Here is a 27764-nt window from a genome sequence, read left to right as displayed (position 1 = left end):
ACGTTATTTAGAAGCTATCAGAATCTAGATAAATAAGGTATGTTTTCATAATAACAGGTCTTCATGTATCAAGGATAAATATACGTATTCGCAAACATTATTTAATGAGGTAATCTTGACCTAATTAATGTAAACTTGTGTACATTTACTGTGAACTTTAGTAGGTACAAAAATCATCTGTGTTAATTGTTTTTATTATTTAAATATATCAGGCCTCCCACGTTTTAACCTGTGTAAACTATAAAATACTAAAATATACACGGACTTTCCTGATAAAAATCATATTAGAAATTGATTGCATGCACAGTTACAAGAATATACAATTTCGTTCTCTAAAAAATGTTAAACTATTCATATTTTTCTCATACATTCACACAGTCATACATTTGAACAAAAATTAACATATATTTATATATAACTAAGCGTATAGGGCCGTAACCCGCAGGTAGTACTAACTTAAATTGAGTAGCAAATTGTTCATAGTTCATATACCTACAACCTACTATAATAATTACTTTAACCATATAATATTATATTTCATAATATATATGTTTACCAACCAAATCCGTCACACAATATTCTGATCCCACTGATAGTATTCTTTTTGAAACTATTTCCGGTATTATACCTATAACAACAACACTACATATGTGTGTACCATGGAATATTAAATTATTTAAAAATGTGTATTCTGTAAGTACAAATTATGCATTTTTCCATGTATATATATTGTGGTGCACAACAATGAACCTATAATAGTATTGCTTAAAATAAATTTTGAAAAAGTATATATAATATTATTGTTTGCATATTTGTTCGGGTAGTAAATAGAATAAATCTGATCCAATACAAATTTGTGTTGTGGTGTTTGGAGTTAAAGTTTAAAAGTTTATTGTGCATATGTTTGCATATTTTGGAATTTTTTTCTACAAATGCATATTTTTAAGATTTATTGATTTTTTTGCATATTTTAAAATAATTTTTGATTATTTATTCTTAAATTATATTTTTAGTAAATTAATCAATTTTATCTACATGATTTTTTCGGTAATAATACCGATAAGGCGATAATCAATAGCGTTTCAGGGAATCCATTTTATTTTTAGCTCTGAAGACAATATTATTTTTACTTACCTAACGCAGGTAAGTACATAATAAGAATTATAAAATGATTATTTTTTAATACATAAAAATTGTAATTGCTAGATATAGAAGATTCTGAGTGTTGAAAAATCCAAAAACCTCTTATTCAACAGTTTGACATTTTTTTTTTAATAATATATTATGTACAAAATATAAATTTTTAGTACCTAATATGTACAAGATTTGTTTTTTTTAAAAATTAAATTTGAATAAGTATGTGTTTTTTAATTAAAAACAAATGCATATTAAAGCGCATATTTTGATATTTTTTGGTGCATGTGTATGCGCATAATTTTAAGATTTTAAGCACATAAAGTCCCGAGCCCTGCTTATTATAGACACCTAATGATGTATTTTATTAACATTACTGCATTAATATATTTATCGAAAATATCTTCTGTGTCTGCGGCCTTCTCACAAATAGAATATTTATAAAAAAAATTGTATATAATTTGTAAAAAAATGAATATTAAATTTTCATTTATTTCAGTTTGTCATTGATGTAGTGGCGTAATATAGGGATCAAAGAGGGTAGTCACATTCTAGCCCGAACGTTTAAGTTGCCGGAAATGTACAGCTTTTTTTGTACATAATTTATTTTATTTTAATATAATTCTATGCATTATATATATATATATATATTTCTTTAATAATTCAAAACGAACAATTGTATATTTTTATTTTTATTTCATGAACCAATTGTATAAAATGTATTGTGTAGCTCTGATGAGTACAATATAGTCTCGTGTACGGTGAACGATCTATACATTTTATGATATCCCGTCTTCCAGAAATTCGAAAGTTTTACTAAAAACTTGAAAGTATTTATTTATGCGTACTTTTCAAATAACATTAAAAGATAGCCACACTTAAAATCCGTGAATTCTTTATCATTTTCCTTCAAAATATTATGATCATCTACTCGTTGGTTTTCTATTCTTCACAAAACAATATATTAATTTTATTTTAAATGCCTAAATATAAATTTTCTAAAAAAAAATATCTACTTTAGAAAAAAAAATGGGTTTCAGTTTGAAAAACAGAATTTTGTATAACCAAAGGACTATTCAGTAATACAAAAAAAAAAAAATAATAAAAAATAAAAAAAAAATGAGCGTGGACATCCTTGGTGAATCATTCTGTATATATAAATTAACTATATGATAAAAATGTTCAATGACGTAATTATAATCTTATAAAAAAAATATAGTTATATATATATAATGAGAAAAATAAAATTAATAAGTTATCCATACCTATTCAGTGGAAAGCGTTAACCAACATATTCTAAATATTTAAATAAATTAATTGAATTTTGTATTCATATATTATTAATTTATTATGTTTGTTTTTAATGATTATTATTTTGTTTTTTGTACTATTTTTTTTTTGAAAACATTTTTTTTACATTTTTTAACAAATCGGTTAAAAATTTTCCTATGATGATGTATTACGCTGTTTTTTACATTTTTAGTACCACTGAGACGTAAGTTAAGTTGCCCTAGTGCGCCCACCAAGACCGATTTATTTAAAAATTGCGTGTTTATTGTCACTCATTAGTCATTTTGGTACCATTTTGAAGTCGTTATAGTTACAGACTGGCCCGACTGAAAAATAATTTACATAATATGAAAACCAATACACAAATATTTACTAATTATATGCAGAATAAGTACTTAATTACATAATTTTTAAATTAATTAGTCGTGGAGGGGTTACGTATGCCATCAAGCATCGCTTAGATATGATGCCAAAAATGACAAAATGTATATAGCACATTAGTACATTCCATTTTAGGTTAAAAATTTTAATAAGCAAACGCGGTGTATTTAATTCTTATTATTGCTTAGTAACTAAAAATCAAAATTTGTAAAATTCGAAATTCACAAAAATCGATTTGAAATTGTTTTGAATCACTCTGTACATTAAATAAACATTTAATTATTTTATAAACCTAAAAAATGTTTATTTATTTTCTAAATTTTTTAATTTTCTTGTCGTTTATATTAATTTATTATTTTAACTATAAAATTATGTAATTTAGTAATCAATAACCGTAACGGAAATCCAGCTATGATAATATTAAAATATGATTATATAATATAACGGCAAGCAGTTATAATTATACAAGAGATTGTCTTGGGCCATTATCTTAAAGTTCTTATGGAAAAAATAACATAAATGATATTAATATTCTTATATTTTAATTACAAAATAATTTGTGTATAGGACACGCTAAAGGGGCTGGATGTGTGACATCCCCCGAACACCCCCTCGAACACGCCGCACCAGTACGCAATTAAATCGTACTTCGATTGCCAGGAGGGACAACCAGTGGACTGTAACGCGAAATCAGTCAGGAATAAAAGGTCGTACCCAGCGAAAAAACAAATCCGTGTTAAAACACTTAAAACTGAGTTTGTATAAACACGCCGGGACACTCCTCAAGTTTATAAACTTACACCACCCGATCTATGTAGACCGAGCGGGTCTCGCATTCGGCGAATAATATAAAGTACAAGCGATAAGTTACGGCATTCGATGGCATATTGTATATGTTATAGTAGTATCAATATCATCACGACGTTACAGCTTTAGAGTTGATATCATCTCAGACAGTATACAGTCCTTTCGCGCGGGCAACGTCCGTCCGTCCGGCGGAGTTATTATAATATTGTGTAAAGGTACGCAGGTACGAGCGCGTGTCAAGGATGCGGTAGTGGGCCGGCGCGGGGTCGGGAGGCTCGATAACGAAAATAAATATAAAAAAACCTCACGAGAAGCAGCTCCCGTCCGCGATAGTGTGTGTGTGTGTGTGTACAATAAAAACAAAAACAAAAATACACGAATAACAAATATTATGCACGTACAAGCGTGTTTGTGGTCCTTCGCGCGCGCACACACACACACGTTTATAATATGCCGTCGCCGCCGCCGCCACCCGTCGCACGCCGATCGGTCGCCACCAAATACGAACCGACGACCAGTTTTCTCATCAGTCGACGTACGCACGGTCGTACGCGTTTTTCTGCCGCCACGCTCTGAACGTGTAGTCCACGACGAAACCGACCCGTAGCCCGTCTTTATTAACAGCCGTTTTTCCGCTTTCCGACACATCCGGTCGTATCCTAACCACACACGTACGCCCGATTTTCAAGATGGCCAAGAACAAAGGTAAGTGACGATGCGCGCGACCGTTAAAACAATATTTGTGTGCGACGTTTATCGTTTACCGGTATCCTAAAATTTAGCGTATACACGTTGTCCAGTATTTCCTTTGAACGGTATTCCTGTGTAGTGTATGGGACGTGCAGCCGTTTTTGTTCTAGCCAATAAAGGTCGTCTTCACGACTCAGACTTTTGTTCCGATTTCCAGAGCAATAATTACATATACATCTCATCGTTCCTGCGCCGGCCACGAAAATAATATCATAAAACTCTTGGCGCTCTGGCAATGAAATATTTTTTTCGCAATCGGAATTTCGATAACCCAATTCATGTCGATATCGCTGTTTTTAAATTATACCCACCTACCCGTGTGGTTATAATAAATGATAATATTATAGTCTATACTCGATATCATATAGTTATTAATTAAACTATATGATGTTATTTCGCTTTTCATATCGCATTGCGAGTCTTTAATCAAATGACTGTTTGGTTGTACACGTTGTAGTGCTGCACATATAATATAATAAGGAAGTTCAGGCGAACGGTTACATTTCGATTATCACGATATCAATTGTTTATCGACACATTGTGCATTTGCTTATTGTGTCTATGGTTAAATTAAAATTTTTAATTATCTCGGTATTAGATATTTTACCATTTCATTTGTTACAGAAAGCGAGAAATGTATATTTTATTTGTTTGGTCGGTTATAAACAAGATAAGATAGTGTTTTTCATTTAATATTCAATCAATAGGTATATTTGATTTAACAAACAAAAATTACATAAATATATGAATTGTCATACATTGAATAATGTACATTGTCTGAGTAAGATATTTGCACAGAATAAATTATATTCTAAAGTATACGATAAATTATAAAGTGCTATCGAATTTAAAGTGAAAACATGTGATATTTCTAATATTTTACAAACTATTTACTAGAAATAAAAAAATGTTATAATAATTAACTATTAAAGTAGATATATAATGTATTTCTATATTCTATAAGTATTCCTAACTAACATAACTACTAGGTATTAATACTGCAGATTCATTAACAATTTCACTTTGTACAATTTTTTTTTTTTAATTTATCATCTTTTATACAGCAAGGAAAGTCTCATCAAAATAAACGCTCTAAAGTAATTTTAATAATATTTTCAGATATTATACTTTCAGATACCATGTATGTTTACCTAACTGACATTTACATTATGTAGGCAGAGTATGATAAATCGACTAAAATATCGTATTAACAATAAAAATTATATTCTAATTAATTAATGCAAATTTATATTATTATGTATTTTGAGATTGATTAAATCTACCTAACTACATTTTTTACTTTTCAATTCATTGTCTAAAATTCGGATTTAAGAATAAATTATAAATATTAAATTAATACTTAAAAATCACAAAATATATAAAATAAATATTATATTTATGTTTAAAAAAATATTAAGTGTTTACAGTTTATGGACACAGCTTGTATTATTTAGATTATTATGACGATCATATTGGACAATGAGATTATTGGAAAGATTAACTATATAAAACATGTCAATAATTAATTTTAAATTAAAAAATATTAATTTTTTCTAAAGTTCACACATTTGAGTCTGTTTAAAATAATAAATTATATTAAGTATATTAATATGTAAATGGTATATTTTTATTTTGTTGTAAACTTGAGTTTTATAAAAATTCTTATGCTTTCCGACCTCGTTTTCGACGTATAATGAATGCTTATTGGTAAAGAATCTCTCTGTATGAGTATCAAATTAAAAAAAAAAATGTATCACATCTAAACATACACCTACATTCTTCGTATATGCGAATATATGCGAGGTATCTCGTTCGCGATTTTTGTTATTTTTTTATAGTCATCGACCCAGACCTTGGAAGATTATGTAATGATAGCGGCTGCTATTTTACCATGCTGCCTGAGCTCCGTGCTATTATTGTAGTGTTCGACAATTGTACTGAAATAGGTAGTGATATGTGTGTAGATGACCATTGTGCAGAATTGTTATAGATTTATATATTATTATGAGCTATTTTTTTCATTTATTTGAAATAAACATTTTGTACAAATTTCAGCACAATATTAGTATAAAATTATAAGTAATGACTATGATGATATTGAATTGTTGAGATATTATAGATGTGAGTAACATGTGAGTAAGAGGTCATCCCAATTACATTATTACAAAGTACTAGACTTGGGTTATTAAATTTAATTTCTACTGTACATACTTTTCAGTTTTTATTATATAATATAGACTAGAGATGACTCGAGTTAAAAGAGATTAATCTTATTAAAGGTGACTTGGGTATAATGTTGACTGATGGTTAGAAATTAGAATGATTTTTCGGTAATGGGTGACTTGCTTTTACATTATAATTATTAGTAGTATTAAAATAAATATTATCGAACAAAAAGTTATTTGTAGTACTTACATTCCAATGTTGTGATTTTTACTAAGTCAAAACTATTTGATTCTTTGGTGGTTCTTAGAGCATAAATAGAATAAAGCTAGACAGACTGGAGCAGTATGACAATAAGTGCGAGGTACCACAGTGGGAAGGAATTCACAGGATAATCACCACAGTAAGCTAAAGTGTAACCAATTGATCGCAAATCCGGCAGTTTAAACACTGTAAAAACAATTTCCAAGTATAAAATCGGATTATGAGATTATTTGACTTTTATATTTTCATAAACAGCAGTGAGATTGATAAAATATTTTTAGACGTTTTTCAGATTTTTCTAGATAACCGTTTAGAACATGGGTAGTGAAATATGTATTATAAATTATAATCATGAAAACTAAAAAATGCAAACGGCGAGACAAGTTTATAAAAACTATTTTATAAATAATAATTTGTAAACGTTATTACTTATTACTTTTTCAATTGTTATGCTTACTATAAAAATATAACATAAGATATTATTTCAGAAAACTCTAACGTTTTTAAAAATATTTCTTTTACATAATTCTATGCCATTACTAAACAATATTTTTACCAATTTTTATCACTATTATTTTTTAAATTTTTACTCTTTTGAATAATAGCATAATTTTTAATGTAATATTAAAATATATGTAAATAAATATACATTTTTATATAAAAATCAAAAAAGAAATTAAAAATGTACTACATTATATAGTCGTTTAAAAAAGTAAACAATTTAAGAAAAAAATATTGTAATAAAAATTAATAAGAGATATATTGTTTTTTAACGACTTAACATTACGTACAATAATATTTTCAAAATCCTTAATAGTTTTTGAAATTATGAATGCTTTATGTTAAATTGTAAATAGATCACTCGGATTGTCCAACATAGAACTGTGTGAATTTTATCCATGCATCATATTATTATATCTATTGTATACATTATATCATTATTACCTTCTTAAAGACTAATCATCAGATTTCAAAAGTTCTTGTAACTCGATTTACAAATTATAGCAGAAACCTGAAATATAAATATATATATGAAGATATAGTATAATATGTATTTATACACCAATACACCTATATACTTTGATATTATACTTACGAATTTTATTTTTTAATAGTTACATCAATAATAATTAATGAAATAATAACTATATTGCGTACTAATATGTTACATTCTATAGTTATAATTAATTTAAATTGCCTATTATATATATTTATATGCCTATGTATTATTCCCAAGGGTGAGTCGAGTGATGGACCTGAATACTACATTATTGAAAATGTCCAGGTTAGATATTATTTATGTAATTTTTTTTTTCGACAAAATTTGTTGTATGATATATACATAGAAGAATAATGACTATATACTAAACGGTTACGATCCAAGCATCAAATAGGAACATTGGCTAAATTTATAAGTATTTATAGTATATTTTTGATAGTTATGTGTACTTTTATAACTACCTGATAATTACTTTAATATTTTTTGAATAAAAAATAATATTTGAATGAAAAACATCTTAAGTACCATAGACCACCTAAATAGGTTAGGTAATTAGACCTGCGGTCAGGTTTGTTGTTTGTTAACCTTGGTTACCCAAAAGTTAGACCATCTCCGTTCAGAATAGTTTTTCATCGTGTAAATCATTTATAATTTAACATTATAGTCCATGACGAGGTATTTTCGACTCCTACTTGTACAGCTGAGCGGTTATTTACTTCCCACATTTGCTTTTATAAATTTATTTAAACAAATTTTCGGATGCCTATGATTATTTTGCTCGAAAAAATAAATTCGTATCAAAAACACGTGTCATTAAATAAAAATAACGTCATGATATTATGCACGATTGTATGATTTATTAAAACTAATGTATGCCGCTGTTATAGCAGTCAGCGTAGATAAAATTATATTTGTTTTTCTGCAAAAACAGATTACTAATTATTGTCTGTGATTGTATAATGTTTTGATGTATAGAACAGTCACAATAATAAGGATAACAAATGACGTTCTTAAAGTTAGATTGCACTTTGTGCGCTATTTGCCCTAGAAAACAATACATTTATATCTATAATTATATAAACTTGTAATATTAACGGTACCTGTACCTACGTTATTTTTTTAAGTTACTTATATAGCAGTGAATCGTATTTCTAGTTATACCGGTTCTGTGTTGTTAGGATTATACCTAGCATCTAATGGCCCCGATTTAAAATTTTCTGAAAAAATATCACATTATAATATTACGATAAAGTCCTGTGTTGTAACTATATTTTATATTTGTATAGTGTTCCAGTATGTAACGTGCAATATAACTGTTACATATGTTAATAGTATCCAGAACACTGCATGCATTTGTCTGTTTTATTTTCCCGTGTCTAAAAAGTAAAAAGTAAAAATAGATAATTTACACGAACTAAAGCATTGATATAAATGAACAAGTACTACAATAATATTTTACGATACAAGTATGCTGGTTAAAGCTTGAAAAAATATTGTAAAATATGTTCTACAGTTCTACACATAACCGATATAGGCGAATCGAACAATAGTGGATGCACATAGTATTGTAGACCAAACTAGACATTTAGGTACAACTGTACAAGTATATAATATGCATATAAAAATTAAGACGTTACGGTTACTGCGATTAATCACCATCAAAAAGTTAAGATAATATCAATATGTATTATATTATAGGACATGTTAGACACATAGTTTAATATTATCGTCAATAATAATAAGTCGAGTAAAGTATTTTCTCAATTCTATCATTTTTTTTTTTCATTTAATTAACAAGTTGCTATACTGACCGTTGAGCTGATCGGTTATTTAGCTCGTTAGCTAAAAAATATAATATGTTTCGTCTTAATATGGCTTGCGTTCGAAACGTTAACACGTCTCGTATCCGGATGAGGTCACTCGCGAGTCGCGCGACTATAATAATGTACACGTATATACCACAATATGCAGCGTTTGTCGCACTGACGCATCCCTGGTTGCATTCGAAAACCGCAAAGTTAATCGGTCATTTTATAGCAAATTACCGCACATTTAGAGTGGATTAAAACCGCCCAATAATTTTAGTGAAAACAGTGAAAAGATAAGATTATAAGATAAGTACTATACAATAATCAAGCCTTTAGTTACCACTAAAGTTGCTTATTTATTTTTAGGAGCATTTGTTTCAATTTCGGTAAGGATTTTTACGTGACGGAGATCGTATACAGTTTTTAAATAACGTCGGCAGTCGGTTTTAGCCAATCAAACTTTGAAAGTAATTAATTTTTTAAAAAATTATTTTTTTAAATTTTTGAATAAATAAATTTTTTTTGATGAAATATGAGAATAAAGAGAATAAATAAATAATTTATTATACATATGCGTTTTTAGTTTATCGACCTTCTTGGGGTCGAAATCATAACTGTGCGGTTTTTAAATACGACATTTTTTAAAATTGTGTGGTTTTAACCTGTTGAATGTGTGCGGTTTTGTCCTGTATTTTATCAAAAGTTTGCGGTTTTTTGAGACGACGGCGTCCCTATACACACACACAATCTGTCGAGTGTCGGGTACTCGGGTGCGAGGACAAAATCCAAGAAAATTTGTGCATAATATATCGAATAAGCTAAAAATCAACGCGGGACGTTTTGTTGTTTCAATTATTTTTTTTTTTTTTACCAACCGAATCTTTTTATTTAGTACACGTACGTAATACGCGCGCATGCTGATAGCACGAAAACAAACACAGCGGACACGTATTATAATAATTATTACCATACGAATAGATCAACGGTCGGTTAGCGGTATGAGTCAGAGGAGTCGTGTGCGTGTGTGTGTAATATATTTCCATAATATTATGCGACAATCACACGAGTATGCAATGTACAATCCGTATAGATATACATAATATAGGAGTAATATTATATTGCCCACACGCGTTGATATATAAAACCGTATACATATATATATATAAGTATTATATTTTCTTTGTTCGCGGTTAATACTGCATTTGTAATACGAAATTTAATAATTTGATTGTGCTCGTCCGTGTACGATTTCGTCGGAAATCAACTTTAGCGTAACATAATGTGTTGTCAGACAAACGTCGGTTTGGCGGTCCCGCGGAATAATGCCATACAACATAAATGCAAAACTTTTAAATATACAATAATAATAACAATAATTTATGTTGTTAATAACGTGTTGTTTGTGTACTCGAAATTTGATGATATAAACGACAAGAGTTATTACTATATATACCATATACGTGTGTGATATTATGGTATCGGGATCGCAGTATCGTGAAAATTGCGCCCACGCGTTCTCACCGAAATCCTCCCGTGTTGCGAGTATAACATTTAATAATATAATGCATTATGTTATATATTTGTGCGTCCGTGAATTTTTCGTTTTTTCGATTCGATAGTCTATACGCATACTCAGATCGTTAAAGATCAATAATAAAATATGTGCATTTAAATAGCGTATATAATTTTTATATCGTATCGATATATAAATAGTTATACAGAGACATAAAAAAAAACATACGAGAATATAAAAATATGTAAATTATAATAACTCATGACTCTCTCTTAGCAATCAATATTTTCGAGAAGTAAAAACTATGTCGTGGTCGTGGGTACATTACACAGCACGTGTCAATATAGAAATAATTTTAATAATCACATTGCACAAAACGTCGCGCTGACAAGAGAACTTTTTAAGAGCAGGAAACGTGCGTTGTCTCTTCTTACAAATAAACAACATAAGAAATTTTCGTTCAGCAGAACCAATTTTGTGTTGCAGTCAGCTTTAATATTATACCGAGTTATCCTGTCATTAAATCTAACTAATACACATTAACTGCAGTGTTTGTATGTTGTTTTTTTTTTTTACGGTATCTCAAGCGATTATGAATAGATGTTATGAAATAATTTAATATTAATTTAGAAATGCCCATTACTCGGAGAGTAAGACGTCCAATCTAACACAAATTAAGTTGACGAGTACCTAATTGATATCTGCTGAACAGAAATCTTCTGTTGTACGTTTACAGGACGAGGACATCACTCGCGGGTGTCAAACGTATTTTTCTTCTCTTTCTTTTTATATACCATATACGTATGTTATACCCGGGCTGACGGGCTTTAGCCCCCCCCCCTCCAAATGGCTAGCCCCAAACATTTTGATAATTTGATTAGGTATATTGACTTTAGATTATTATATAAAAAAATTATCAACTAACAAAATTGAAACATTAGGTATAACATATAGTATTATATATTTATACCTGTCATTCCGGGCCCCGGGAGTGACCTCTGTTTAAATTATTAATTGTAAATATTAATTATTATAAATACTATTAATATTTAAAAATGATTTGAATTTAGCCTCTCCCCCCCCAAAAAAAAAAAAATATCCTGGGTGAGCCCCTGCACGTGGTTATTTAAGTATTATAATATAGTGATAATGTGTGATGCGTTATTGTTCATATTATCATTGTTTATTTATGTAAATATGTTATAAGTGCAACAACATTGACGACCGTGGCACGCCAAACCGATGCGCTTATTATTATAGTGTACATTGTCGTCGCTCGATCGTCAAAATAATATACAATATTACATATATGCACGGCTAGTTGTTGTGCGTTATTTGTAAATGTTGATGTTACCGGTACAATCACGTACGATGCATGGCAATATATTATAATATACAAACCATACAGTCGCGTGTCCTTGGCGCTATCCACGAAACGACATCGCCGCCGCAGAGTATTTTATAATAATATAACATGTTTGGTTCGCCGGTCGTCTCCGCGCGGCGTTACGATATCTGTGTTTTTTAAACTATTATATTGTCTCCACGGTCAACGCGGGCCGCCGATAGGGCACGCGATAGTGGCCGTGCTACATTAATTAAATCGGGTTTGCTTCGTTTATATGGCGATGTCAAAACGGCTTTGAATATCCACGGATATTCGCATTCTTGCTGATGATTTGAGTACATAGTTTTTATTTACCGGTAAAAATACGATAGATAATTTGCGAATCTACGCGAGACCCCTTAGATTTCATCACAATATCAACATAATTAGTAATCGTCAACAGATCGCCGTCGAACGTACATTGACATAGTATAGTGCACAGAATACTTGACGCGCAAACAATATTAGGCAAATAGATTTTGTACACTAATAACAATGAGTATATAAATGTATACAGAACGAGCGGTCACGCGCGCTGTATCCTTTGATACTTCAAAAGTTCAAAGTGCGCTATTCTTTTAAAGTTTATATGTTTGAAAAAAATATTCGTTTAATGTACAATCTAAGTATGCATTTATAATATTAGAAAATTATTCTGATTGAGACTAGAAAATTAAAAATATACATTTAATATCATAGGTTTTCTTTTAAAAATGAAATACGCAAAATTTTAAAATACATGTATTTTAATTTATTCTAAAATACTCCAAAAGGGTTATATCGAAAACGAATTTGTTAATGTTTTTTTTTTCAATGTTATAGTGTTTACGATTAAAATAGGCTTTTTAGTTTTACAAGTCTGAATGTATAAAATACATGATTATAACCGTTATTATTTCTGTTTTACTCGTTTCATTTAAAATTCGAAACAACCTCGAATAATCCAGCAACTCCAGTTCGTCCGATCATGTTGGTGAATACCCACCAATTCTATAATCACATTTATAATTACCACATAAACTAACCGATTAGTGGAAACTATAATAATATGGTCGGTGAAAAAAATTTAACTAATTAGTAAAAAGTAACTATAGTAATCGTGTTCACGCACAATTAGGTAAAATAATTTACATTATATAAAACCTATAAAATAATTTTATACTGTCTATATCAGCGTTTCGTATTATCACTGTAGTTTACCTTGAACGCAATGACTTACAAGGATCAAGGAATACCGATTTTAAATGTGTACCTACGATGTTTTCATCGCATAGTCATGTTTGAGTACTATTACTATTACTTTTATTACCCTTATTCATTCTTTATTAGGTTCGAATTTTGTCCAATATCGACTGAAATATGTTCAAATTTTATTCAATCTATTTAAATGACGTCTTAAATATTTATTTTTAAAAATGTACTAATTATTTTTATCTTAAGTTATTGATAAAGTTTTTTTTTATATTTCAACAGGAATACATTTATAACTTAATCAGATCACTAGTCAATTGATTCGAGTCGGTAAAAAAATTAAATTTATATTAAAACCACTTTTATGCATTGTTCAACGTTGTGTCTTTATTCCCTATCAATTTACATTAGATTAATTAATTGCCCAAACAACTTACACACAAAAAAAAAAAAAAAACCTTAGGAAGTAATAATAGTTCATAAGAATACACAAAAATCAATTGTGTCCCTTACCGTTGAATTATTCAACTTGATTATCTTAATTTAATTTACAGCACATAACGTATATGCACTTCAGTGCCTTATTATTGTTGTGCAATAGATTTTTATAACAATTTGTCACGTTCGTTCGTCAGAAAATTAAGTACGAAATGTGAATGAACGTTTCTACGAGCTTAAGATTACCATAATATCTTGGTAATAATGAATGCAAACTAGGTATGTATAGCACATTATATAAGGTCAAGTCCCAAAACGATAATTTGATTTATATTAGTCTGCAAAAGTGTTAACACAATAACCACATAACGAGATGATCTTTTCTGCTTTGTAGTCACATATAAAAACTATCAGAAATAAAACTATTATAAGTATCATTATATACACGTGCTTTTGGTATACATACATTTATCAATCACAATAATTTATTTAGAGTACGTTGCACGTTTAAAATAATAATCGTTAGCCAAACTATTTATGGCGCGTTTATGCTAATTCTAAAAAAAATTGACCTCCCGAATAATCTAATAGGACAGGTTATGTAAAACGACCGAATAAAATGCCACTCTTCGGCCTCGTCGAAACGACATAATATAATATATATAACCGAGTTCGAAATACGGAGCGTTTTTTAACGTATAAAGATGAAAAAATAAATCACACTAGCTAGATCTGATGTTGATATATCGGTTTAATCGATACTGCTAATAATATTACGATAATATAATTTGATTATTATCTGTAGCAAGTGTACGCCGACAGGCTGATGCTTTGGTCGAAGTGGAGATGATGATGAGAATGTCAACAGTATTTTGATCGCAAATCGCATCACTACATCATTACTTGATTTTATTTTTTTTAAGAAGTCTAGTGTCTATACGTAATATGAACACAAATAAAATATATGTATACACAACTTGCATAATACAAAAAAAAAAAATGTAATAATTATTTATGCCAACGAGATTTTTCTCTGTACCTACCTATTATATGTATGCGACACTTCCGCGCGCATCTATTCTGCTCTTAAGCCACTCCGGCCATCGACTGGAATCGTTACATGGGACGAATGAACTTGGTTTATTCTCTGCTAACTTGTAAATTTGTGGACAGTCATACTGTACAACGGAAACAGAACCGGTTCGATCCGACAATATAATATTGTGCGCACACAGGGCGATTAACCAACCATATTCTCCGCGCGCCTTTTTTCTTCAATAAAATACAAATCTGATTTTTAACATTTTCAAATATACTTAAAGTATATATTTTTAGATTCTAGAGATTTGTTTCTACTACTTAAGGAGTGTTCTGTGGGTACATACTAACTTCTGTTTTTAAAATGAAAACATCGGAGCTATGACGATTTAACAATTTATTAATCCATTAACATTTATAATTTGTGAAAATGATTCAGTTTAATTACTACTACGTCCAATAATACATATTCTATTTTATATTTCTATGAAATCATTTTTTATGACTAAAAAGTCAATAAAAATTAGGTTTCCATTTGATAAAATTTAAAGTTTGTATAACCACTATGCCACTTAAAAAAAAAAAAAAAAGGAAAAGAAAAAATCTCAAGAATGTGAAAATATGATTTTTAAGTATATTTTAAATTGTAAAAAACAGGATTTGAATAAATTCATTATTAAAGAAAAAATGGGAATGAGAATTCTTGGTGAATCACTCTGTACTCGTATATATGTATTACAAGTTTCCGTCAATATTTTTAATATAATAACATAATATTATGCGAGTCAGCGTGCGTATCATTCCTTTGGCTAGTCAGACCAGTTATTATTTTATGTACTATATACATATATATATATCTTAATACAACTACACGGGCAAAACATTATTATACATGTTACCACGTTTGCAACTAAACCGCATTTTGGTACCGATCTCTACCTCATATAATGGGTATATAAGTATGAAGTACATACTATAAGTATATTATAATGCACCGGTTTCATTCACGTCAGTGATTGTTTTTTTTTGTAATTTATCCGTCTGCACGCGAACTAAAAGTAGGAATAAAATGTGTAATGTATGCCCATAGTTCAGGTGTGCTCAACCTTTTTAAACTTACGAGCCACATTTTTTTCGTAGCATTTTATCGACAACTTATCGTGTACTCATACACAAAAAAAACATCATTGTAAAATTAAAATCAATACATTCATTGCTTCGCTCGGAATTTAAAAAGAAAAATTGTTTTTTAAACTAAAATTGGGGTGGATTTAACTCTAGAGTTGTTATTACATTATGTATACAGTACCATAAAAATACACAATTTGGAAGGCCACGGACTATTATTGGTTCTATAGATATATCTGGTAAGTACTATTTATAGGTTGTTACAATTTTAAAATACCCTTGTAAATATAGTTGATAAAACACGCTAATCGAACAATTATTAATTGACATTTGAACAAGTTAATTGTTCGATAGAATACCTAATAATTTTTAAATTCCTGAATAATTATTAACTTTAATTTCAAACCTATACAAATAAATACAAATTAATTATATATAGGTAATCTAGTAATCTGGTATACTCGTGTAGGTATATATTGTACTATATAGTATAAAGTGGTTGAAAATTATTCGCTTGATGCTTAATAAATATTATATAATTGAATTTCTTTATATTGATTCATCGTTACATCGTTAAAGTATAAATTAAAATTAACCGATAGATAATAATTAACATTTACACAGAGAGAGAGAGAGAGAGAGAGCTTTCGAAAAAGTGTTCCTAACTGTATTTACTCAAATATTATTACTTCTTATCGTGCTATTTTGATCAGTTAAATATTTTAATAACTTTACTATGTACAAAGCTTAATAATATATATATATATAAGTAACCGCATATATTTTTTCCTACTCTCTTCGCATTTACTTATTGTGCTATTTTTGTACAGATTGTATATTTTTCTTAGACTAAAAATATAATATATATAAACTGTAGGTATATAATTTGTATATAAAATAATTTTCTTTATGTCATACTGTTAGATTTGTATATGGTTATTTGAATGTATTTTAAAATTTGATTGATTACATAATTTGTTTACTTCAAGTAACTATATTTAAATCGAAGAGTCTAGGTTGTGAGATATATCATACTATCTTCATCATAGGCGTGCCGAGTGTGCCCAGGCACACTCTGTGATTTTTCATGGGCCGAAGCGCCCTATGCCTCAATCTACCTAAGTAATTAAATTCATTCAACTTTAGAAAAATTTTTTTAAAGCGAATTAAAAATAAAAATTGAATAATTCATTATGATTAATTTAAGATTTAAGCAGAATAAATTGTTCATGGCTATAAAGCATGCATGTTAAGTATGAATATAACTCAAAATACTACAAAAATGTTGTTAACATTTTCTAAGGTTTCAGAGGAAGATTTATTTACTGTACTAAAATTTTTACAAATTATCAAAATGTTATGCAACTAAATGATGCTACTAGTAAATCTGTTTATGAATGGATAAAAAAAATCATTATTATTAGTTTTTTTCATTGTTTGGAGTCATTATTACTGCATTTCACAGAACAAGAAACGGTATCGAAGGTAGACTTAAATGTAGTAATATATGAATTCAATAATATGGGTAATAGACGAATGTCTCTCTAAATACATAAAATATATTTATGGTTTCTAGTTTTATAATTCATAATTATTATATTTGTTAGATAATTATACTCTATTTTAATTTACTTGTACCTGTTTAGTATAAAGTATTTAAAATTATATAACACTATGTAAGAAAAGGGGATTATAAAACGGTGATCAGACATCAGAAGGCCGATGATAAATATGGGCACTATCCGCTTTTAGAGTCTGCGCACGCCTATGATCTTCGTATAAATTATAAATTATATGTCCAAGCAGGACATTCTAATAATGTGGTGTGCTTAACTGCAGCGTGATCTACGACCTTAGAACAAAAGAGCCAAATTTGTGTTTAAATATACAAATGTTTTAATTAACTAAGAACAGAAAACAAATTTAGTTATCGAAATTCCAAAAATTTAACGTGACACTTTAAAAGTTAAATTTTCCTACAATGTTCTTTTTTGTCAACGGCCCTTCTTGTGCACCAAACCATAGTACTATTATACTCATAAAATTTTTAATTTATAATACTATAATAATAGTATTCGTTTTAATATAATAATACAACTATATATTATACATAATACTATATTTATTAATTACTCTCTTCAAGTGCAAAATAATGTATTAGGTATGTAAAGGTATTTGGTAAAGGTACCTACCAGTAAAATATTTCCTATTGTTAATTTAAACATATTAGAATTCATTAGGTAATACGAAGTCTGGTTATTGTTATTATTATTGCCTATTAGTTAAATGCGTATCTCATAGTTTTAGAATTTGTATATATATATTATAGATTGCGCGTACATAAACTCAGCATGCTTACCTGAATGATTTTATACTCAACGACTTTGTTGTAATACTTTTTTTATTAATATTGTTTACAGGATGCGAGGCATTTTTATCGGATTTGGATAAAGTGCCGTGCATACAAATTGGAGAATTCAAGCTCCGTTTAGAACTGGATGACGATTTGTCACCAGAGTTGTTGGATGTGGCCGTAAAAGAACTCAGAGAAACGCCCGAGCAGCAAGAACAATCGATCGCTGAGCTGAAAGCATTACTCGAAAGTACGCACATATTACACATCCTCTAAAACGCTATATTTTGAGTTTGAAATAATAATTATGTAAATTACAGCTATTTGTTTATTTGATGTTGATTAGAATTATTGTAGTACAGTTTAACTTACATAACAGCAATAATAACAATAATAATCGTCACTCGAGATTGTATACACAACTATACACGAGACGTGCGACTATTGTAAACGGACCACAAAAATGTTTTTAGAGAGATTCAGATTACAGGGACTTGTGGCTCCTGCAATGTGTATTCTGTAATAATTATACAATTTATTTGCTATCTATGACTCGTATATTATTATACACGATATCATTGAAAATGAATGTATAATATAACTACGTATTTATAGTTGTAAACACGAAATAGAATAAATAAATAACTAACAACGCCGTAACCTATTAGAATAGTTAGAACAAAAAATATAAACTATTTTCTCTCAAAGTCGTCACACGCGATACTTTGTACATACAACATTTGACTCATAATATTATAATTATATACTCATAATTAATCCTTATAATGTACATCATATGCATGTAATTTAATTCGAAAACGTTTTAATCACTTTTTACTAATAAGTAATAAGTAATGGCACTGAGACTGTTTACCGTTTAGAGTGATCAATACACTTATTATTATGCACCTATTACTAATTACGCGCATTGATAAATCCGATACACGAGTATAAAAATTAATATACTAATTCGTACAGACATAAAATTGTGTTCTATGAACCGCAGATTGCGACGATGAAATGATGAAAACAACGCGAGATAATAATAGGCCATTTCTTTATATTTCATTGCTGTCGGTAATGGTTTTTGTTCTTACAATGACCTATATTTGTGTTTTATTGTACGGATAGATATACTTCAACGATTTCAAGTATGTATACATGATGCATCACATTATTCCAACGAACAGAAATAAGCAGCGTATATATTATACTACATATATATAAATATATTATCATTTATATAGCTATAGCCTACATAGGTTATTATGTAATTTAACTATGCGTGTTATATCAATTGTCTGCGTTTCCTATTCACATCTTTGTTTTTATTCTTCATTATTAATTAAATAACACAAGTTGTATTAGCCAGTTTCATTAGTGAAAAAAAATAATAATGTTGAAATTATTAAATTTATGAAATATCATATACAAATGCCTCAACGAAATTCTGGTAGGCACCTACATTAAAATACAACGTGTGTCGTCCCTTCCGTTGACAAAAATAGAGAAATGTCGATATTGTGAAATACTCCGGGGGGAAGGGGTTTATATGAAAAAATATGAGAAAAAATCGTGAAATTATTCAAGTTTTCTCGGAAAAACGAAATGAAATGTATACCCTGTTTCTCTTACTAGCCTAAAATAAAAAACCGTTCACACAGTTTGTCTATTGGTAAAAAAAAAGCATGTTCTTTTATACATAAGAATATGCAGGATAATATATTATTAGAAATTTAGAATTAGTCGGATTTTTATATACATACTTACCTACTATTGTGTCGGCGGAAAATGCAACTTCGGTAGTAGTAGTATGGTTACTAACGTTACTGTATGCGTAATGAGTGTATACATGTATATATATATATATATATATATATATATATATATATAAATTATAAAACGTACATGCAATGTGTAGACGTGTAGTTGTATAGGTACCGGTTCAATCTTAATAGCCTATATACATTTATAATAAGCTAAATAAAAGAACAAATTATCAATAAAATATTAAACGTGTTCTACTTTCGTTGGATATCATAATATATACCTAATACGAGTAATACGTCTTATTTATTTAATTTTTCAAAGCATTTTCCATTTTAATTGTAGTTTAATAAATTTTCTAGACCTTTATATGTATAGATATGTACGTCATAATATACTAAATTGTGTGTATACAATAAAATATTCAAGGGAACTATATTCATTAATATACTTACCTACTTTCGCTTAGACCTATGATTAATTTAATCAATATAAATATATAATAATACATTATATTATGATGTCCGATACATAATGCGATACCATACAAACATTTATTACCAAAGATAAATCAATTATATATTTAACGTGACGTGATGATAATATAAAATTAATAATGTATACTTCCAAGTGTACATAATATCCTTAATCTATAATAAAATAAAACAAAACAAAATACTATACTTAAACTATTCATAAAACCAATATTTATTTATTTAAATTTGGTAGTTGAATAATTATACATTTTAATGATATTGATTATTAATAATATGGCAAGTATTACCTACATAGCATATAGATTGATGAAGGATACTTCACTATAAACTATATGTATAAGTATTAGTATTTTTAGTCCCCATATTTATTTAAAAAACGACTGTACTGTAACTAATATAACATTCGCTTTTTGCTAAAATTGTAAATTAATAAATATAATTGGAACCCAAATGGAGATATTATTTTAAGAGTGTAACTTTGAACAAAACAAAAAAAAACATTAAGATCGACTATAATAACATTGCATGAATTATATTCAACATATAGTAATGGTGTCACTTATTAAAGCGTTTTCAGATATGCACCAATCTAATAGTATTTAGTATGCATGTTAATAAGCTCTGAACTGAAAAATCAATTAAGATAAATAATTAATGATGTAGTATCTAATTTATCTATGTTATACGAACAAATTTGGTTGTCGTTCAATCTTAACACTCATAAAAATTATTGTCAAATATTTTGTTTTCAAACACATACTTTAAATAATACCTAATAATATAATAATAAATACTTACAACCAAGTGATTTTGACTATTCAATAAGTTATAAAATAAATATTATTGAACAATTAATATATTATTATGCTTCTTATTAGATACTGTACTATAAAAAAAATAAAACCATTTTTGTAAATATTGTTGTTATTGTTTTATTTTAGAGGACAATGATCTCAAAGTGCCCTTAGACAATAGGGCATGGCTTATACGCTTTCTTCGTCCAACAAAATACTATCCAGAAAGCGCACACAAGCTGGTAATACCATAAGGCATAGCTCATTGGGCTGGATTACCTATATTATATTTTATCATATTCTATAACATGTCATAATATACAACTTAATTTCCTCGCCAGATCAAACAATACTATCAATTCAAGGTGAAACACTCAAATATATACGATGGACTTTCGCCCAAGACTGAGAAAAACATTTTTGATCATGATATACTACACGTCTTACCGAAACGTGATCAAGGCGGACGCAGGATTTTAGTTATTGAATTAGGAAGTAAGTTATTTAATTTTGATAATTTATCTTTTTGAGTCAATGCAAGCTATTAAATTTAATTATTAATTAACTGAGATAATTTCCCAAATATTGCTTATAATCTAATAATCTTTTTGTATAGTCCGTGAAACTAATTACTTATGTAATATAATGACATATTAAAAGATAAAAGAAAAATTTAGGTTAAAAACAATGGATGTAAAGATTTTATAATGATGTTTTTTTTTGGCAAAAAAAAAAACATTTTCAAGCAGAATAAATACTTCAATCTTAAACTTTGAGGGTGGTTACACATTATAAAAGTTTGATCTAGTACACATACTTTAGATTAAACAATTAAAATAATTTTTTTTATAAATCCTCGGGCTATAAGAAGGAAATATTTATGCAACACCTGTTCCGACGTGTTTTAGTTTTATAAATATTTTAAATTTAAAAATTATTTTAGTACCATTTTGATAAATGTTGTTAACATATATTTTTTTTGCAACAAACTTTTTTTCATTGTCAAATCTAGGAAATATAAAACAAGACGCTTCATAAAATTTACTTACAATATTTAAAAAATATTTAAAGTACCTACATGGGCAATATTGTTTACATAATATTGTCAAAAAAGGCTCAAAATCGTTTTCAGTCTTACAGTGATTTATTCAATGATGACGGTTCACTTTAATCTAAACTTAACAAGTTCTCTGGTTTTATTTCAAATATTTAAATAAATATTAAAATATTCTTATTCAAATTAACGATACGGGTTAAACTTATAAAAAAAAGTGATCAATACGTAGAAGCAGCTAATATTTAACATTTTTTTATTGACTATGTACTTATCTGTTTGGTTTTTCAGAGAAATGGAAGCACAAGAAGTGTACGTTGGACGAAGTATACAAAGGTGCTGTGATATTCCTCGAAGCAGCCATAATGGAACCAGCCACCCAAGTAGCCGGAGCCCAAGTAGTTTTCGATATGGATGGTCTGTCGTTGCAACAGACTTGGCAATTTAGCCCACCATTCGCCAAGCGAATTGTCGACTGGCTTCAAGTACGGACATCTATATTACGCACACGTTTATAAGCACATATAAAATATTAAAATTAAATAATAATTTACCGAAAAAAAAGTTTAATAGAACTATCATTTTCATAAGCATAGACCATAATAATGCGATGTGTTATGGTTAAGGACCAAAAAATAATTAAAACAAATAATATTGTAGTATTTTATATTTTTAAGTAATATATCGTATACTTATATATGTTTAGTATAATATATTATGTAGTTAATAATTTAATATAATAAATCAAGCCCAATCTAACATATTAAAATTATTTTAAGAACATGCCGGAAATGCTCTTATTTATAACGACTAAATTACTTTTAATTTTTTTTTGTATTATTATTTTATAATTATATTGTATTTATTACTTATTTATTGGTTATAGGTAGATACATCATAAAATAACACCATGTTTTATTTTTAAAGTTAATTAGTTATGAAAATCTATACATATTAAAAACAATACTCAGTTATAAATTATAATTCGTATTATTTATTAGTTTAAAATATTGTATTCAAAAATTCTGGTTATAGTACATACTATATATTTATATTAAGTATTTACTATTTACGCTTAATTATAGAAAAATTATTTTATTATAAGAAAAATCAGAAATAGACCATTTTTTAGTGTTCATTGATGAGCAATATTCGTGTTTAAGATGTAACAAATGTTACAAATGTTACATAGGTTTAAGTTTTTATTTTTTACACATTTTTTTGAGAATTAATAATTATGTCCTATAGTTCCATTATGGAACTATATTTGAGTGTGTCAGGGCATGCGTGATGCGTATTCGTATTTATCCAAAAACATATTACCTATACACCTACGCATACTAAAAATAATATTGTTGTGTTTACGTCGTTTTCAGGACAGCGTTCCTGCGCGGGTCAAAGGAATCCACATCGTTAACCAACCGATGCTGTTCAATGTTGTCTTCAACTTCTTCAAACCATTCTTGAGGGAAAAACTACGGTCGAGGGTGAGCTCATACATCTTAATACACGGAGGGGGAATTGAAGAAAGAACGATTATATTCTCAAGGATGAGGTGTTTTCGAGTTGTAACATACCTCAATCACTGAAATTTGTCACATGGTCTTATGATGTCTATAACATATTATATTGGTAAATGGTAGAGAGTCAAGAGCTGAGACTTAAAATTAAGATAAGACAGTCAAGATAATAATAATATAATAGTTCTAACCATTATATTATCATACCTATCACCTATATATAAATATAGGCTCTACGAAATATCCTCATTTTATTTTTATCTTATTGGGCAATGTTTCCCGATCTTTTTTTGTTATGAGGACCCATAAATTTACTGTTTATTGGGTACGTGACCATCACCAAAAAAAGTTGCTTAGGTTTTTTATATATTATTAGTAGTATAGTTGCCTAATTAGTTGTCAAACACCACGAGTCACGATCCATCAAAAACTATTTTGTGACCCATGAGTTGGGAAACACTGTTATAGGGCTTGAGAAAAGAATCTATTTTTGAGTGGTATGAGAATTTATCATTGTTAATATTGTTTTTTTCAGTTTATTTTAATATTTTTCGAGCGTATTTATTTTAAATTTATTAAAATGAATAGGTACTCGATATAGTTACAGTTTATACCTGTAGTACCTATATTTTGGTTGTGAGATTTAAAATATATTTAAAACATAAAGCACTAGAGAGCAAGGAATTTAATTTTTAAATTTAGTTTTATTTTTCATATTTTTTAGAGAAATTATAAATGTATATAATTCATAATTTTCTATTATTATCATAATTTAGCATTAAGAAGCTATTGACTTAAGTTGGTAGCCGCGTGGTTTTAATTTTTACAAAAAACGAGATCATGCTGTGCAATGTGCATTAATTGTCTTATTATATTTTGCTGTTTATAAATGTATAATATAATAATATATTACTTTTACATGTAATTTTCTCTTGGTGATCGATTAAATGTCAAAGTAGAAATTTATTTGGGATGAAAACAAAAATGGAAAATACTGCTCGACATAAAATTGATAACTTATGTTGCTGCTTTCATTTTATTTCTAGTGAACCAAAAAAGCGTCTCATAAAAAAATAATTTAACGATTCACATCCATCGCCTTTCTTCCCACTACTAATTTATGCGCCTAGAGTGATTGTTTTGCAAACATTTGGCACTGCAGCAGTGTGCATATTATAATTAATGAAAATAATATACTATTAAATGGTTACAGATCATCTTTCACGGTAACGACCGACAGTCTTTGCACAAACACCTATATCAGCCATGTCTACCGGAATGCTATGGCGGTACTTTGGACGTACCTCGTATTACTGGACCTCAGTGGCACGAATTACTGATAACAGTTGAAAAAGAATTTGACGGTACGCATAAAACGACTATAGATTTTTTTTCTTTTTTTGCAATGTACAATCTCTACTTATGGACACAGTGTATTACTGTATTAATAGTACACGGGATAATATATTTACATATTAATATTTAAATCGTTTGCATTATAATACAACAATACAACACACTACGTGTTAATTATATTTAACGTATTTAACGTGTATTAAGTGTATCGAGAGGATAAAAGTCCAGACTCGCGAAACGACGATATGGTTAATATAGTTTCGTTCCAATATCCAGATCTGCGTATTTTTTCTCTTAGCTTTTTGAATTTGAAAACTTCAAACCTATAAAATCAATTTTCATTATAAGCTATTTTTACCATGTCCAACAATTCTATATCCTCAGTACATAATCATTTTTAAGAAACTATATTATTTGTGCAGTAAAGGTCAATATCATATTTTGACGAAATTGAGCTTATATTTTTAGTAAACAAATTTTAATATTGAATAACAATTTTATTTTTTGGCATTAGTTTTCTAGCGCAAAGCCAATAGACACTTATGTAGGCATGTACACTATTGTTTTATTTGGACTAAATTATTTAAGATTTATAATATCGAATGCAAACGAAGTGATATCGATTTTTGTAATTATTATTTTTCAGTTATAAACAATTACGGTTATGGAAAATGATTCCAGTGAATGGCGTCCTGCAATATCAGCAAAGACAAAGTGAAGCCTTCTACGCGTCTTTGAAAATTAAAAAACAAAAACATTTTTTTATTATTTTGGTGTATGTCGATTATTTATATAGAAAAAAAAATATTTTTATTATACATAACAAATAAATTATTATCGTTTTAAGTTTATTTTTATCTATAACTTTGTATGCTAATTATTTCCAATTTATTAGGACTTATAAAGTACCTATAAGTAAAATTGAAGAGATTGTAAGTATGTTAAGCAATGTACCAACTCGTAAACCATATTGTTATAAATTATTTATTCTTTAATTATACTATTATATTTATTTATTAACAACAATTTTTCTTTTTTTAGTACCCATTCACTTGTTATATCTATTATTGTTTCATTAGATTTTGTAAAAGAAAAATCGTAAATATAATATGCATAAATAATATAAATATGATTCATATTTAACAATGTTATTTTTTAATAAGATATAAGTGTACGGGAAATGTACCTATAAGTGGGCGGTCGGTAATTAGGCCACATTTTATCTACCTATATGCTTCATATATAAAATACAGTGAGTTCCGCTTAATGTGATTACTGGTTTATAGAATTAACCGTTTATTGGAATCAAAAATATACAAGTATACCTGACCTTTATTAACTAATTTTTTTTTCAAATTTATAAAAGTAAAATTATTTTTTTAAATAATATTATATAGATTTTACAAATTAAAATCTATCTTTTTTTTTCTTCTTTGCATTTTTTAATTTCATTAAGATATCATTTTTTCAAATTAAAGTTCGTTTCTTGGCTTTTAATGTTCCTACGCTTCTAATTTTAATATAAACGTCTGATTGAACTCCCAATAAAACATATATTAAATATTATTTTATAAAAAATTCATACAGCTTGAGAAATGTATGAAACAAAATATTTTGAAAAAAAAAATGAAAAAAAGTTAATGCTTGTTGGCGAAATAATGAGAATTCGATGATAAAAAATCACCCTATAATAGTATAATATAAAACTATATAAAAATATAATATAATATGTATACCATCTTGGATTTTCAGCAGACTGATAATTGTATTGATTTTACAATGATATGTTTGTGTGTGTGAGTACGATAGGAACGTAGTTAGACAAATGCTTCGATCTTAAACTTTGAAAAAATTTATCGCTGGATAAAGATATTTTAAAATTGAAAACAGGGTTTCTCATAACTTAAATGTTCTGTGTAGCATTTAATAATTTGTAGTCTCGTTTAATTATGTCGAAATGTACATATTTAAGTGGTCTAGAAAATAGGAAACTAGCAGCTAAAAATAAAATATTAGTTTACTACCTATTTTATACACTTAGAGAAACTAACAGACACGTTGATTCCAAAGATGTTAGTGTTTCGAGTTAGTCATTAACACATTAACGCTCACGAGCTTAAATCAGAGTGCT

The 27764-nt window shown here is 28.1% G+C and overlaps 1 protein-coding gene across 2 annotated transcripts in view; it reads left to right on the top strand.

Moving 5' to 3' along the window:
- The window catches only part of LOC113557244 (alpha-tocopherol transfer protein), a 42908-nt gene extending 16249 nt beyond the window's left edge, over positions 1-26659 (top strand). Inside the window, exons 1-8 of one of the 2 annotated variants that reach the window (XM_026962656.1) lie at positions 4122-4317; positions 18713-18895; positions 21851-21945; positions 22045-22198; positions 23049-23242; positions 24134-24244; positions 25491-25641; positions 26280-26659. In XM_026962656.1, the coding sequence (XP_026818457.1) occupies positions 4302-4317; positions 18713-18895; positions 21851-21945; positions 22045-22198; positions 23049-23242; positions 24134-24244; positions 25491-25641; positions 26280-26308 (933 nt within the window). In that variant the 5' untranslated portion in view covers positions 4122-4301 and the 3' untranslated portion in view covers positions 26309-26659. Of the gene's footprint in view, positions 1-4121; positions 4318-18712; positions 18896-21850; positions 21946-22044; positions 22199-23048; positions 23243-24133; positions 24245-25490; positions 25642-26279 lie in introns of those variants that run through there. The other variant, XM_026962655.1, reaches the window with a different exon arrangement.
- Positions 26660-27764: the final 1105 nt, after the last annotated feature.

Source organism: Rhopalosiphum maidis, chromosome 3 (assembly GCF_003676215.2).
Source record: "Rhopalosiphum maidis isolate BTI-1 chromosome 3, ASM367621v3, whole genome shotgun sequence".
NCBI classification, from domain to species: Eukaryota; Metazoa; Arthropoda; class Insecta; order Hemiptera; family Aphididae; genus Rhopalosiphum; species Rhopalosiphum maidis.
This window is presented reverse-complemented; position numbering and strand designations above follow the sequence as displayed.